Source organism: Hyposmocoma kahamanoa, unplaced genomic scaffold, assembly GCF_003589595.1.
Source record: "Hyposmocoma kahamanoa isolate Upper Pololo Valley unplaced genomic scaffold, ASM358959v1 100021, whole genome shotgun sequence".
Taxonomy (NCBI): domain Eukaryota; kingdom Metazoa; phylum Arthropoda; class Insecta; order Lepidoptera; family Cosmopterigidae; genus Hyposmocoma; species Hyposmocoma kahamanoa.
This window is the reverse complement of record NW_020653200.1, coordinates 1,820,379-1,837,619: the sequence shown is the minus strand read 5'-3', so window position 1 is coordinate 1,837,619 and position 17,241 is coordinate 1,820,379. Positions and strand designations below refer to the sequence as shown.

At 37.8% G+C, this 17,241-nt stretch overlaps 1 protein-coding gene across 1 annotated transcript in view; it reads left to right on the top strand.

The window, feature by feature from the left end:
• LOC113240194 overlaps positions 1-17,241 on the top strand; it is a 124,054-nt gene that overhangs the window by 53,297 nt on the left and 53,516 nt on the right. The window contains exons 22-27 of the mRNA XM_026477444.1: positions 1,596-1,694; positions 3,071-3,505; positions 6,008-6,067; positions 8,763-8,843; positions 10,515-10,556; positions 12,162-12,224. Of these exons, the coding sequence (XP_026333229.1) occupies positions 1,596-1,694; positions 3,071-3,505; positions 6,008-6,067; positions 8,763-8,843; positions 10,515-10,556; positions 12,162-12,224 (780 nt within the window). The remainder of the gene's footprint in view (positions 1-1,595; positions 1,695-3,070; positions 3,506-6,007; positions 6,068-8,762; positions 8,844-10,514; positions 10,557-12,161; positions 12,225-17,241) is intronic.

Here is a 17,241-nt window from a genome sequence, read left to right as displayed (position 1 = left end):
ATATGAACTCTCCAACATATTACTGTGCTATAATTTCCATACACACCTTATGTTGGGTATAATAAGAAAATTGTTTCTTACTTTAGGTGACTCTGCCAAGAACCCTTAAAACAATATTTTACATTACATACGATAATATAAATAATTTAAACACAGATTTGGATTCTATTGGATTCTCAGTCACTCACTCACTCACGGATTCCTAACGGATTGGGAGACTGGAGATCTGTAACACAGGTCTAGTTAGCTAGTTGTGAGAGTGAATAAATAAATATTATTATTTACATAGAAAAAAACAACATTTCAGCGTGGTAATGGGTGACTTCAACGCAAAAGTGGGAGTACGAGGATGCGACGAATCGAGATTAGGTCCACATAGTTATGGACGTAGAATACTAAATGGTCATTTTTCTTTGCCTTACAAAATTAAGTAAATTGATTATTTGTTGTGCATTTGGTGACAATATGTTAACGTTAGAAATAATCATTGAGTTTAGACCTATATTTAATATTTAAAGTTGACGAGTAGTAAGTTGTGGTGTGGAAGCGGGAGAAAGAATCGCGAACTCAACATGCACCGACTCTCGACTCGATCTATTAATCTATTATTATTAAATAATTCTATTTAAGCTGCTTGTTAATAATATGAGAGATATGGTGCGATGTTGAATAACACGTCGATATAGTCCATCACAGTGTTTCTAACAGTAACGATGAAACTAGCGATGCATCAGCAATTGATAGATTAAATAAAATTATAAAATATTAGAATCCCCACATTTTCGAAGCATTTTAGCATTCTAGAAGGGTTACTTCAGAAAAAAGATAAGAATCACCATTGACTTACAATTATATGGACGTCGGGTCCGCGCTAAAAAGTGTCCGCACTTGTAAGGCGCTAAAATCGTATACAGAGCGCGACACTCCGCTTTAGTCTTCATTTGTTCTACTGACAGCGCGATACTGCGATGACATTACAATTTAAATTTCGAATAGGTTGACTTGGGACATTTTTTTCGTGGTTTTTGTATTAGACCCGTCGTCCATTTATTTGTAAGTCAATGAGAATCACTCTTAATACTACCTACAGATAGTGTCTCAAAGCACTCTTGTGATCTACTAATAAAGTTGTGCCCACTTTTACTTTAAATTATCTAGAAACCTTCTTCGAGATATTTTGAGGGAATTAGAACTCTTAAAAATATTCAATCGAATTAAATTCTATTAGATATCTTATAGTATATATTTAGATATGGGTGTAATGCTTGGGAGTCCACGCGTCCCTTTGCCAAATCGAAACGAATTAGTCACTCAATCGCCTTGATTTGACCTAAACAAACCGCCTTCCCCTCTTCCTCGGTTCCAGAGATATAGCTCCAGCGCACACTTTCCCCTTGCGCTCAGTTACCCCTGACTAATGATATCGAGACGGGAGAGACAGAGCAAGTGCAGTCTTAATTTCTACGAAACATGGCTGTACACATTTGTATCACCAATTAGTGTAGCTTTATTTGTGAATTTCATGCGTAACGTAGAAGTATTGAAATGTAACTTCGGAGCCTAAGATATCACGTCGTAACGATGTAAATTTGCAGGTGGAATGTCGACATGTTCGATGGTAGTGCCGGAAGAAGACTGCAATTTCGAGTGTGAAGGGGTCGCGTGTCAGATCACTGGGAATAAACCCGAATTACGTTAGTACTAATTTATACTATTTTTGTTTTTTTTTTTGTGGCCTGTGCTTTGAGTACCGTTTCCACATGCTCCCACTGGGTACTCCCATTGGTAGGAACACGAGAAATGTATGTCATTGTGCTCATATCGTGAGGTTTAATCTATTGTGTGTATACTCAAGAAGAGTAAAAAAAGTATTTATTTTACTATCAACCAAAATGGTGATCACTAATTACAGGTTTCTTACCACGATATAATTTCTTTTTATTTTTCCAATATTTCCTATTATTGATATTCATTGAGTGAATAACCACGAAAACCTTCAAATCTATATCAACTAAAATTTTGCAAAATTATCTAAGATGTACGAGCACGATCTACATTGTTGTGCATTGAAAGCAGTGTTGGGCGTTAATCACTTAAATTTCAATCAGAAATTCAATCAGATTAGAAAATTAATTCAATTGAAATCAATTGCAATTAAATCAATTGCGACACGTCGCAATTTTTTTAGTTGTTCTAAGAACTCACCGCTTATCCTCCCAACACCCCCGCTCACTCAAGTTTTCACCCACCCACTCACCCGCTCACCCACCTACTCACCCACCCACTCAAACCCACTCACCCAGCCCATCACCCACCCCCTAACCGATCACCTAACCCACCCGCTGAAACACCCCTAATCCAACCATTGACAGGGAGCACAGGGCGTTGGCAGCCCGCAGGTTTGCAAGTTGTACTAGAACCGTGAAACTCACGCTTTTTAAAGCATTTTACCAATCTTTTTACACATGCAGCTTGTGGGTCAAGTAGGTGTACACAGAAAGCGTATCGCGCCCTGTGCGTCCAGTATAATGACACTCTCAGAATTGTTTTAGGGTTGCCGTGCTACTGTAGCGCTTCGGGAATGTTTACCGGGGCGCAAGTGGGCTGCTTTAGTGCCATTTTGGGAAGCGGGTAGGGTCACTAATGCGTAGAGTGCGGGCAGCGCCAATGGCCTTCTTCGTGCAGAGGCCGATAATAACGATGGGCCCATATTATATCAGTGGGTACGGGTACATGTCAATGTTTAGAGGACTTATATTAACATCGTTTTTAAGTATTTTGTTACTAAGACTATATGGATATTTTGTCCGAAATAAAGTTTTGAATTGAATTGTCCACCACACTGGCCAATGCGGTTGGGGACCTCGCACGTTTTTTGCGGGTTGATAACCCTTCTTTGACGCGCACGTTTCATCACGATTTTTCCTTCACCGAGCCCAGATTCGAACTCACGGCGTGTGCTTGTGAAGCGGTAGGTCCACCCATTAGGTTACTAGGGCAGTACTACGCGTAGGAGCATAAATCGTCAACTGTCTGTTACCTATGTAAATATTTTTCCGTTTGATTATAGTGAATACTGAGGAAACTGGAATTCACCTGGCTAGTTGCTCAGACGCTGTACTCACCGAAGGAGATTACTTAGATGCTGACTACTCCAAAAAAGATTATGCAGAAGAGACGTATGGGTACTGTTCGTATGCAGGACTAGAATACCCAGGATTAGAATTTTCCCCATCAAATTACGAAGGAGCGGAATATGCGAGTCCAGATTATGGCGCACCAGAATATGGTGGATTACAATATATACACCAAGGCTATAGTGGAGGTAGATACGTAGACCCGACGTACGGCTATCAACAATATGCAAACACAGAATATGCAGACTCCATAAATCCAGATTTCGGACCATCGTTCATGGTAGATGCCGAAAATTACATAGAATCGAAGGATGATGACGACTTTCTGCAAAACTCCGCTTACTTGGATCAATCAGTGGATACGCAAGGTAAACACCATAAAATAATATTACATAATCGTAGCACAAACTACAACATTGGAAATTTTATTTCAAACTTTTCCTCGGTTATTATACGCCTAGCTATGCGGTTTTATGCTGTTCACTGCTCTGATTACACGTCCTGTACGATTCGTACGGTACTTTAGCGTTGATGAACGACGATCGGCTTCACGCTATCAAACCCCCGAACATGTGCGATTTCGTAACCGCAAAATAGTAATTTATCTGGAATTCAAGCCAATAAGTCGCTGAACGTCGATGCTAAAAGTATCGTGTGCGAAAACTGCGGCGTTAGGCACTCCAGCTCACGTTTGTTAATTCTGCAATACCTTTTTTTTTATGATAATAAGTGATGGAACGAACAAGTCATGCATCTGATAGTAAACGACACGTCTGTCCATAACAGTTGTAGTGCCACTCAGAGCTTTAAATCGCAAAGATCTGAGGAGCACTACCTCTGCGCCCATCACCCTGACACATAAGTTGAAAAGTCCCATGTGCCTGTAATTTCACCAACACCCTTGCCCTTCAAAACCGGAACGAAGCAATACTCACATTACTGCTTGGCGGCAGAAATACGTAAGGCGGCAGTACTTCCCTGGATGAACTCTTTCACAAGGAGCTCTACTGCTACTAAATTTTCAAATTAAAATATTAAAATTACATACCTTTCGTATGTAAAGCCTTTACATCCACACCGATTGTATGGCAGACTTACACAGACTTCGATAGAATTTATAACTGTTTGAAGGTTTCCAAACGCTTATCAATCCGAGAGATAATCATTTTTGTCGCTATAAAGGACGATTCCGGAAGGTACCCTTGTTTGACGCGTAAGTTGCCGTTTTCTCACAAATCGTCACCATAGTACAATAGGACAAGTATGGTAACTCCATGCAAAATAGCAGCGCGACTTGTTTGTGTGCACGCCCGCCGCGCGCCCTGTACGGATGTACACATTCGTATAATATTGAAAGGCTCGTGTGACGACCAGCGCTATGCAACGCGAAGTCGAAGGCATCGCGAGCTTATTGTGAATTCGAGCGTTCGTACACGGCACGCGGCGGACGTGCACACACACATGCCACGTTGCTATGTTTATATTGTTATCATACCTGTGTTGTTATACTATATCGGTACGGTGATTGGTGAAGCTAAAAATAAGACGTTTAAATAAATGTGGGTGTGAATGTAACCAGAAGCTCTTGATTCATGCAATTTTAATACCGAAGGCCTGTTTACAACCAAACAGACATATCAGTACACAGTATTTTTTGAATGGGACAATATGGAACTAGGAAACTATAAAAATGTAACAAGGAAACGGTCTTAGGAACCTTAAGGGCGCGTTCAAATTAGCCGCTGTTAGACGCGCTGCAGCACCGCGGCCGCTTCGCGACCGCCACTTTTCACACAATTTCTAGAAGCGCTGAAACCCGTTGAGGTGTACATGTTAATTTTTTATATTAACCACGATCGATGAAAATCGAATTGAACAATTTATAGAGAATGTAAAACAACACCCTACAATATGGGATAGCAGTTCCGACAGTTATTCCTTCCAATCGACTGGATAAAAAAGGTATGGGAACATTTATGTCTAAAATTTATTGACAATTTTGAAACTGAAAAAACATAACAGGTGAGTAATTTTAAAACCTGCATGTGAAGTGTGTGTCCCAAGAAATAGGTAAAAGTAATGTTTCTTCGTCAGAATCCATGGCGTAACTGAATCGAAAGATAAACATCACTAAACATTTGGTCGCACTTCAGCAGCGCGACGAGCGCCCGCCCGCTGCGCTTCTAACAGCGGCTAATTTGAACGCGCCCTAAGACTTTCTTTGTAAAAACAATTTTGGCATTGACTATGCCTTTCTTGGTCAAACGTGAGTTTTCCATAAAAATGAACAAAATTGATTAATTTTCGCTGATTTACTGAGTTTCATGAAGACCCCTTTACATTACATTTTTTTAAAATGGGGACAGCAGAAGTTGGTTAAATTTCATAAAATATTTTTACGCACAAAATTATAAAAGTGACAATTGTTTTTTTATGCTAATAGAGTCAGTTTTTTTCTTATAAGGGTAACTTCATTATACCGGAAGAAAAAAAATAGTACAGCAGAAGTTGGTAAAATTTAATAAAAAATATTTTTCATACAAAATGAATAACATTTTTATAAATTTCAGTCTTGACTTTTTTCATCCAATACAATAAAATGATTCTTATTATAAACTGAGTCTATCAGTCAGAGTCTATAATTTTATTAATAAAATATTGACTATGCCAAAATTGTTACTTAATAGTTCCTACGACAGTTCCCTTGCATCTTCTATTTCGGATTTCCTCATACTGTCGTATTTAATAAAGCACTCTGTATAGTACCTAGTCAGACCTTTGAGTAGGACCGTGTTGAACGTTGTTTCCGTACTAAAGTGTTAGGCATTTGCAGAAGCTGAATGAATGTTTGAATATTTTAATTGTTACAGAAATTGCAGCACTGACAAGTAGTTCATGTTGTCGAATCAGTGTAACAAATACGATAGCAGGTAATAAATCCCTTACCGCCATAGCAAATGTTGTAATTTTAAGCTAAAGAGAACAGGAATTCGCGATAAGTGGGAAGGTTGTGCACTTGTTCGTGCGGTTGCGCGATAATTTAGACAATTTTAGTTTAGTTTCCTTTTATAATCCTTACCTATTCAAGTTATCTTATATTTCCAATCGTTTCCGGCTAAACCGAGTCTAATGGCCAATTCGTCAATTGTACAGCCCACGGCACATAAAGCTTCGACGACCTCGGTTTACACTGTGGGCGCTGGATGGAAAATGGAGGACGAGGGTTCGATTCCCGGTAGAACCAATTTGGGGAGTTGGTTCTAGTCGAGGGGCCCCAGAGTAAATTCCGTTGCTTTCGTGCTCGTAGTACCTTCAAGTAATTTCCTAGTTAGTTAATTCCCTAGTTCAAACAAGTTAAATGACATTTCGTCTCTAAATCTGGTTATATACTGTAGTATGTAACCAGAAATAGAGATGTACCTAACCTTGTAAGATTAGGTACAATTTTGTCATGTTTTAGTTTTATGCTATTGTACGGACGGACGATCATGTTCTATGGCACTGAAAGCAATTTTCGAACAAACATGGTAATACAACACCGTGAAATTATTTGAATGTCACAATATTTAAGTAACGGGACGAACAAGTCGTGTCTGGTCGTAAGCTACACGCCCGTCCATGGCAGTTGCAGTGCTACTCAAAGCGTTAAATCGTACAGATCTGTGTAATTTCACCGATACCCCGACCCTTCAAAACTGGAACGCAGTAATGTTCACATTACTGCTTGGCGGCAGAAATAGGTAAGGTAACTCTACTTCCCTGGACTAACTCTTTCACAAGAAGCTCTACTGCTGATAAAAGTCTGATATTATAATAAGCAGTTTACTTCAAAGGCTATGATTTAACATTAAAGAAGATACTACGCCAGATAAGTTTTCGATTCAAGAAAATTACAAATAATAGAACAATGCCCATTAAAAAAAGATGACGTACGATTAAAAAGAATAAAATTTAAAAAAAACAAAAACAAACCGATCTCGAACGAGAGATATTGTGTTCATGGATGAAACATATTATTATGCTCATAAATCTCATTTAAAGCCTGGTACTCGTTAGGGAGTCACCAAACGTAATAACGTGGAATCGTCTTAATGCGATCGTGTTTATCCATACTTGTCGCATTAAGCAGATTCGCCGTCAACGCGGCCGTTCGCGCGCCGTCGCGATAGTTGTTTTTGACCAGGATCGCCTGTCGACGGCATGCGAACGGACTTGATCGGAAATTCGCAGGAAGCAGATTCGTTGCTGACCTGTGTCGAACCGCGTTCGCACGAACCGATGCGAAACGCAAACGTCTTTTTCGCTTTTATGTTCATGGACGTAAATCTTTTTCTGAGCGGTTTAATGCGATTCTGCGTTAATAGATAAGTATGGTGACTCCCTTAGCGAACTGTAACGAGACAGATACAGTAACGAGGTTCTAATGGTATGCGTGAAACAATCTACACTCGTAAGAATGAGTATCTCTGTAGCGCAAGCACAATAGGCCAGGACTTCCGACATAGCGCTTTATATCGATCTCGCTGAAGTCGCGCCTTATCGTGCTAGCGTTACTGGTTGGAGTCGGGTCACTGCGATATGCACCACGCGTTCAGCTCACGGCAAACTCGCGAAACACGTGCACGCTATTTTAAACCGACTTCAAAAAAAGGAGGAGATTGTCAATTCGATAGTATTTTTTTTGTATGTATGTTACGCGATAACTCTGGTAATTGTGAACCGATTTTTATGATTCTTTTTTGTTGGAGAGAGGGCATCTCCATAGTGGTCCTATATAATTTTAAAGAAAATCCTCTACCTCTAAGGGTGGCTGTTCGCGCATGAAGATTTTTTTACTACTCTATACTGAGATTATGGTAATATAATATGCAACGGTTAGAGCTCGCAAGTAAGTACCCGGCTTAACGGGTAAATGCTGGGTGGATTCTACGAAGGAGGAAACAATTAATTTCAAAAAGCAAACGCCTCCATGCAGACAGTACCAAAGGTTTTGTCCCGGGAGCAATATGTTAGTCTATGGAGCACGTCGCCAGGAAAGAAGGGCACGATCTCGAACGACTAATAGTCATCAGACGGATCGACCCACAAGATGGTCCAACCAAGTTTATACGTTTCTAGGCATGGGTATCCATGATGCGCTCGACTATGCCAAAGACCGCAACAGATTTAGTCTATATTCTACACTGAGTTTATGACCCTTTTGTTACCATGTCACACAAAGTATCTTTATATCTATTGTTCTTTTTACTATTTGTGTAAATAGTTTGTGTTTTAATTTAATCTAATTTTTTTATAATTTTGTGTTTTATTTGTGCTTTTTTCGTAATTATTTATTTTATATTGAATGTTTTGATTGTTTTGTTTTTCTTTAGGTTAGTTTCGTTTTTTTTCTTTTGTGGTGTCATTGTGGTAAAGAAATATATCTATTTTATTTCTTTCTTTCTTTCCATTCTATATTGCATGGCGTGTGAGACGATCCGCGCTATGCAACGAGAATGCACCACGAGATAATGCGAATGGCGTCCGTATAAGTCGCAACTCTACGTTCCTATGGATTTACAGTTATTGTATTATTATAATTATGGTATGGGTGTAGGCATACTGACATTGTGTTTTTTTTTACAGAAAGTACTCAGAAAGGATACTGTTGTAAACATCGACGACACAAAGTTCGCCACCAAATGCCAAAACAAATGTTCTCTACTGGTAAATAAAATTTTTTTGATCAAAACGTTGACCTTATAACATTCATTCTCGGGTTAGAGTTCACTACCTAATTTCCGTGGCAAATTTTGTTAGTAAATATTCCGAGTAGGATATTAGGTATCTTGAAATATTATTTCATACTATTCATTATAATAATTGAGGCTATCAGCCCAAAAGTGGTGTAACACCATGAAACGCATGTAGAGTGCAAGTGACGGGACGAACAAGTCGTGGGCCTGGTGGTCAGCGACACGCCTGTACATAACAGTTGAAGTGCCACACAGAGCTTTGAAATGCAAATATCGGAGGGGTACTGCCACTGCGCCCGTCTCCCTAAGACGTGAGTTGACAAGTGACATGTGCCTGCAATTTCACTAGCACCCCTACCCTTCAAAAGTGGAACGCAGTAATGCTCACATTACTGTTTGGCGGTAGAAATAAGCAAAGTGGCAGTATTTCCTTAGACGAACTCTTTCGTAACGATTTTTTACAGCTACTAAAAATTAGACATATATCATTTATTTCATGTAAAGTAATCAAATCATATATATGACAATAAATGTGTATAAATTTTCATACATAAATATAGCACCCAAATCATTGACTTACAATTATACGTACGTCGGGTCCGCGCTAAAAAGTGTCCGCACTTGTAAGGCGCTAAAATCGTATACAGAGCGCGACACTCCGCTTTAGTCTTCATTTGTTCTACTGACAGCGCGATACTGCGATGACATTACAATTTAAATTTCGAATAGGTTGACTTGGCACATTTTTTTCGTGGTTTTTGTATTAGACCCGTCGTCCATTTATTTGTAAGTCAATGATCCAAATATATTATATAATTTATTCATTTGGACGTAGTTATGCAAACAAGAACCAACCCACACTCGGAGTGAAATTGAGTTATGTATTTAGATTGAACACCAGACGTGTCCTTTACCCGCTCACAAAAGATCCTGGCAATATACCAAAATATATTATAAATAGCCAAAACTGAGAAAATAAAAGTCCTTCAGGGTACCAATCCTAAATAAATAACCTTTTAATAGCTAAAAAGAACCGTGCTGCTTAACTTCATATAATGTATTATTTAAAATAATATGCTACATGGCTCCACGTCACATATACTGAAGTACTGTAGATCTTTAGCGTTTTCATTACAAAACTAGAATATGGTTCTCGTTAACTAAATAAAAAGTTACATAATGTTTTCTATTTATTGCTATATAATATAATAGTTTCCCTATATCATTTTCAAAGCTACGCATAACTCACATTGTTTGTCTGAAATAACTTACTTATTTATTTCTTCACACTGTTTTTACAAAAATCTAATTATCTCGACAGTGACATTTTGTGGGTTGGTTCTAGTTTGCATAACTATGTCCATTTAAAGTAATATTGTATAAAAAAAATTAATATGAGATATACCACTTTTGCGTTGGTAGCCTCCCATAAGTGTTTTGCATTTGGCTAAAAACTAATAAATATCTATTCACTGTAGCCTTAAATAACCCAATTTAGAGGATTTCGTACAGATTAACCAGAAAAAGCTTTCTTGTTAAAGTTGTTAGCCTGTTAGTAGGTACTGTCACCAGCTTAAATGTGAACCAATCCATAAAGCACGTATTTTTTTCATGAAATGAGTATTTTCACTTTATATTCCAGGAGACCAAACATTACCATCGCAACGACCAGTGAAAGTGCAAGGTAATAATAGTTACTAATTAGTACATAGGATATTGTGTTACCTACAATACACTGAGTAGGTATATTGTGAAATGGCGGAATGGATATCTCTTAGAGCGTATTCAACTATAAAGGCGCCTTCAAAGTCACTGCAGCTCTTCTATCATCGTATAGGTACGTAGTTAATACAATTTTAAAGCGATTCAACACACACACACACACACACACACACACACACACACACACACACACAAACACAAACACACACGCGCACACATACAGCACACACAAACATTTACGATCACTTCACAAGGTGTCGCACAAAAGCACATAGAACAAATTATTACACATATTTATAGAGAAAAACAATTTTGTACTGCTCGTACCAATTCGCAACACTTGTGGCCCTAACTCAGCGTATATATAGTGGACTATGAAAAGTCAAACAGTGCTGGCTTTCTGCCAGTACCATATGGTAAGCGATCGCAACCCAGTAAGCCATGCCACCAAAGTGCATCACACGCAGATAATATAACTGTACAATTATATTACATGCATCAAGTATGTTAAATACGGTTGAGTGTGGTTACAGCAAATGTAAATAATGTAGTGTAAGTAATGTATGTTATTGTTACAAACCCCATACTCAATTATTATAAAGTCACCAAATGAGACCTAAAGTATATTCGGAAATTCAGATTATGTTTATAACTCTAGCCAAATTCAATGTAGAATATTTAATAACAAAACGTTGCTAGGCAACCAATGATGGCATAGGAAAAGAACATTTTTTTCAATTCTCATTATTAAGGCTTTCTCTGCCCACGACCTGCTTCCCTTAATTTGAATTTAAATAGGTAAGTAGGTAATTGGGTTATGTAGAAGTAATACTTACCTGGCCAATTATTATAAAGTTTACAAAATATCTATTGATACGTATGATTTAGGAATAAAAATAAGTGTTTGCATCCTATTAATATTTAGGTAATGTAATTGGTAGGTAATGGTAGATGAAAAGAAACAAAATTGTAAGATTTTATTTGAAATTAATTTACTACATACTATATCATCCAGCATCTATTTCCGATTCTGAACTTTAATTACCACCAGAAGTCGAATGTTTACAATCTCTACCTTCAAATCAAAAAGTTACTCGGGATGACACAGTTTTACAAATAATTAATAACTGGTCATTTTTATATCGTTTTTAGGTGATTTGAAACTTCTGTTGAATAATATTCATTATAAACATAACTTCAATATTTAGTTTATTCATAATCTAGTCGAATTTCGTAGGAAAACTTTGAAATTGTGGTAACTGTGAAAAAGTCTGAGATGAAAACCCTAAAAATCATATGTTTTCGTTTGTTGACATTTATTCTACATCGAATTTGGCTAGAGTATAGTTCTTCTGATCGTCCAGCTCATTTTAGTAGACCTTTACACTGAAATGGAAGTAAGAATTTCAAGAGACAATTTTTTTCTGAGTCCTGCAGCCATCGATTACGTAACGATGTAATAAACACAAATAAATTAATTTTATATTTATTTTTTATTTATATATTTAAATCAGACTTAAATTATGACCCATACGTTTAAAGTATTATTATTTTTCATTATTTACAGTGACAGCTTCGTTGTCTGGCTTTACAGCGCAACCACGAATGCTAACTGCAAGGCGTGTCTCAAGTAAGTTTTTACTTTTCATATTATTCTTACATTTAAATAAATAAATAAATTTTACATCTTTTTTCTACAAGTTGGTACGGGCTTTACTTTATATTCCGTAACAGCAATGCTACAAAGTTGAAGCTAAATTCTACCAACAAGGTCATGTCAAATTGTTCATGAACACATTATCAGGCCACAGTTTGCAGACTATAACAGCTACGTGCTTGAAATTTTGCACATAAATATGCTTCACACGATGATCTCAATTTTAATTTATCCCAAACATTTAAACTGGCCAAGTGCGTATCACGCGTAACGTAGGGTTCCGTATTTTTACAGCGACAACATTTGTCCTGTTTGCATATTGGTATAGTTAGTATGGAGTCTATTTCGCGATGTTTTTATGGTCTTTTTTGAATTTGTTGATGCAAGTTAACCGAAAGTATTAGCAGAACGAAAACACTACTTCGTATCCGACATGATGACATGCGCGGCGAAAGTTACTCCTACCTTGTGTTTTAATGGAAGATATTACCATCAGAAACTTCAATTATTTTTACATATTGCCATTAAGATCTCCGTAGATCTCTGTCTGAAGCATCTTTATGCAAAATTTCATGCATGTAACTGTACAAACTGTGATAAGCACATAAATATGAACGGCTAACTTGCACCAACAGGATAGGCTGCTGGAAGTACATATCAAGCTCGACCGCTATCCCTGGCGCGCTTTCCTTTACGGGGGATGCACATCATCCTTAACCCGTTCATAAATAAGTAGATAGTGTAATTACAAGGTAGTGCAAAACTAATGTCATAATGTGTATTGGCAACCATTTTGTTAGAAATGAAAAAAAAATGAGCTAATTTTCACAAAAGTTTATTTGAAGATGTAAAATTAATGACATTATGTTCAAACATTATACCGTTCCAACGACCACCTCCGGGCTTACATACAATTCTAGTCGATTTAATTTTTGCTCGCAAAACATCTTGCTCTAAATTGGCGATTACTTCGTTAATGTTAGCTTTCAGAAGGTTTGAAGTTTGTTGTGGTAAACTCGAGATTTCAATAAGCCCCAAAGGAAGAAGTCTGGCGCCGTTAGATCTGGCGCTCTAGACGGTCAGTTTAAATCTCCAAAACGGGAGATCACTCGGCCCGAAAATTGGTATCTCACACGCTCACCATTTACGGTTACGGTGGTTCTATCGGCGTCCTCAAAAAGAAATTAGCCTATCACCTTTTCATTGCAAATGCCACACCAAACAGGTACTTTGAGGGGATGCAATGGCTCTTTTTGCATTTCATGTGGGTTATCTGTGCCCCAGAAATACAAATTTTGTTTGATAATTTAACTACTTAAGTGGAAATGGACTTCGTCGCTCATTATGGTTTTGGATACGAAATCATTCTCTTCTTGCACCAAGGTTAACAAATGAGCAACAACTTGGGAGATGGTCATTTGACCAATACAGTTTATTCAACTCAGTGTCATCAATTTTGCATCTTCAAATAAACTTTCGTGAAAACAAAGCTTATTTTTTCATTTCTAACAAAGTTGTAACCAATACGCATTATGACATTACTTTTGTGTCGCCTGTTATTCCAATCGAAACTGTTGAGAAGAATTGCATCTTTAACCTTTAATTCATTCGCTGTAAATAAAACAACTCTGTAATATATTTGATATATATTCATAAGGTGGTTATTGAAAAAATTTGATGAATGAAAAAAAAATTTACTTCACTTTCGGTGTCAAACAACTGTAATCTCAGCAAATATTTAGCTGGTTTATAAAACGTGAGTGAAATGTAACACATAATACAATAACGAATGCATAATTATGACCCATGTTTCTATAAAGCGTAAGGATGTTTTTGAAAGAAAAGGTGCATTTGTAATTTGTGTAACGCGTTGATTCAAACCTATAAAAGAATCTTAATTTAAGTTCACTCCAGCAGATACCATCGTCGTTGTTCTGTAATATATGTATTGAAAGTTTGTGGACATCTTACAGTGTGCCGTTTGCACACACAGGGAAAGCTAATCAAATTTCAAAAGCTGATCTAGTTTTCAATGTCGGTGTCATTGGTGCTGTAGAGTGCGGATTACGTTTCGTTATTGAACTCTAGTTTGTCTTAGTCCACCTGCCGGGGGTGATTTATTTTAAATGCATTCTGATGTGTCATTCTAAAAAGCAAAGTTATTTTTATATATTATTTATACGACAATGTTTAAATGAAGTATATAACATCAATTTTAATTTAAATTAAAAAAATCCCAAGAGTCATAAACTCATTTATGAGATATGCAACTGATAAAGTGGATGTTCTTCGTTTGGAAGTTGCCCGCGCTGGAGCCTGAAGAACTGATTTCGATATTTTAGTTATCGCCACTTTTTATCAGAAATTTTACTTATTGTTAAATCTCTGTAATACCCAACCTCTTGCTATTAATTTTCGACCTATCGAATATTTAATTATTACTTATCAGGTATGGCGGAGCAACTTATATTTTTAATAAGTTCGTTAGTTTTTATTAACAAGAACTTATTAATTATTGTATCAATTTATTCCGTAATCTGTCGTGTACTAGAAAGCAATTTTAAATTTTTAGATATTTTCGCAATTTTTTACATGTCAACACGTTTATAGTGCGTGCAGCACTTAGGGAGAGAGTGACGACGACTACGGAACCCTACTTTATGATTGTTCGAATACGTACTTGGCCGATTTTTTGTCTACTGCTGATTTTAATTGAAGAATGGAAATTTTTCAGAGAAGAAACAATATACCTCTAAGAAATCTGAGCAATCGACTGAATCAATGTCTGATTATGAAGCTGCATCTGATAGTGAGTCTATACCAGGATCAGACGCTGCATTGGATGTACCAGTTTCAAATAAGTCTATAAATATATCCCAGCGTTATCAAGCATTTGGTAACTTGATCACTTATAAATCGCGTTCTTCTTGCAAAAGTATTTTGTCAAAATGTGGATTTAGAACTCCATGCCTAACACAATTACCAGAATTTCTCGAATCATCTTGCGCGACTAACGCTACGTGCAAAAAAACATCTCGTCGGTACTGGCTACAAATACAGCCAAGCGGATACAAAGCGCCTTGCAGAAAATCAACTTCAACTAATCGCGACAATCGCACCAGGTGCGGAGGTGACGCACCCTGCAACAAACCCAAAGGCACGTCAAAGCCACCAACGAAACTAAAATTTAATGAATCGACAAAATCCATAACAATGTTCCGCGGTAAAGACACGCAAATACAAACTACGCTCCATCCTCAAAATGATTCATCACGGGAAGAGACAAGCTCACGTAACAGCAAAAAATCTTCATCTAATCTCGGGTCGACTTTATCTACTGAAGAATCTTCTTTTGATCAAAAAGATAATACTTCTAATGAGGACTTGGAATCTAAGAAACGAAGTGGATCTATACAAGACACTCACACAAATTCTATTCACCAGGATATACTAGCGACATTGCGAAGATGTAAACTGCAAATACCAAATATATTTCAGTTCCCTTTGTGTGGACCGAATTCACCATGCAAGAAATCAGGTTCAGATGTACACACACAAATAACACAGAAACGTTGGAAAAAAATATCCCAACCACTGGATCAAGAAGATAGCCAGTCAGAAAAGTCTGAACAGTACAGAACAGAACAGAACAGAACTGATACAGTTACTGCCAAAGCCTGTGGCTGTAAGCCACCGCCAGATCCTTGTAAATGCGGACCATTTCCTAAACCCTGTTCCTGTACATCTACTCCATGTAACTGCGGAACAAGTTTTACAGGATGCGACTGTGAGACAAAAACAACAGCAGCGCCTAGAAAGTCCTGTGATTGTAAACCGGGTGGTAAAAAGGCGTGTGTGTGCCGTACAAAGGAAATGACAGGATCGTCAACTGATTCTCAAGCACGACTAGCAATAAAGTCTTGTGACTGTCAACCACTTCTAAAATCATGTGATTGTGACTTACAGAGTTCAAAACCACCGCCCGCTAAAGAACATGGCGCCCCAAAGTTTCTACCCAAAGAAAAACCGAAAGCAGTTTCCCGACGGTCAATTAAAGTACCTAGTGACACAGTGCCTGTACAAGAAGGAACTTTGAAAGAACCTTCATTAATTTCACAACTAAAGTCAGAGAAAACAGAATCATTTGCGAATAAACCTATTAAGGTAGAATCGAAAATATCTGTCTTTCTTCCTAAGTCTTCACAAAAACAAGCATCACTTCTTCCGCAAGAAATTGCTACTCAAGTACAACCTAAAGTGGCTTCTACTGCTACACAAACACAGACAGACACGATCAAAGTTTTAGAACCACCTTCTCCATTGCTTGAATCCTCGACAAGAAAGATTTCACAGGTACCGAAGTCCACACTCTCAAAGACCCCATCAGTAAAAGCTACTTCAGCCGCTACCCAAAGATTGCAAGGAGAGATATCTCGTAAGACATCATCTTTAAAAGTGCCCTCACGTACAGTAGTACGTGAGGGCACACCTGAAGGAGGGTCAGTAGAAGCTCCGCTAAAAGTGACAGCATCTAAGGTTTCATCTATACGAATTCCTCCAGTAACTATCGAAGCTCCACCAGAAATAACTCCTTCTGTAAAACATCCTTCACGAGCTACCGGAGCTCCGCCAGAAGTAACGCCAGACATAGTTCCATCTTCAGAAGCGCCTTCACACACTGTTGTATCTTCACCACAAACAACGCCGTCTATGGTTCCAGTTACAAGTATGGCTTCAGATTCTACTAAAACACACCCAGAAATTGTATCGCCTAAAGTTGACTCTGCAAGAGAGTCTTCACGAGCTATCGGAGTTCCGCGAGAAATAACATCATCTGAAGTTCCATTGGCAAAAGTACCTTCACACGCTACTGAAGCTCCATCACAAATAACATCTTCTAAAGCTCCTTCAGTAAAAGAGCCTTCACGAGCTACCGGAGCTCCGCCACAAATAACATCGTCTGAAGTTTCATCGTCAAAAGTACCTTCAC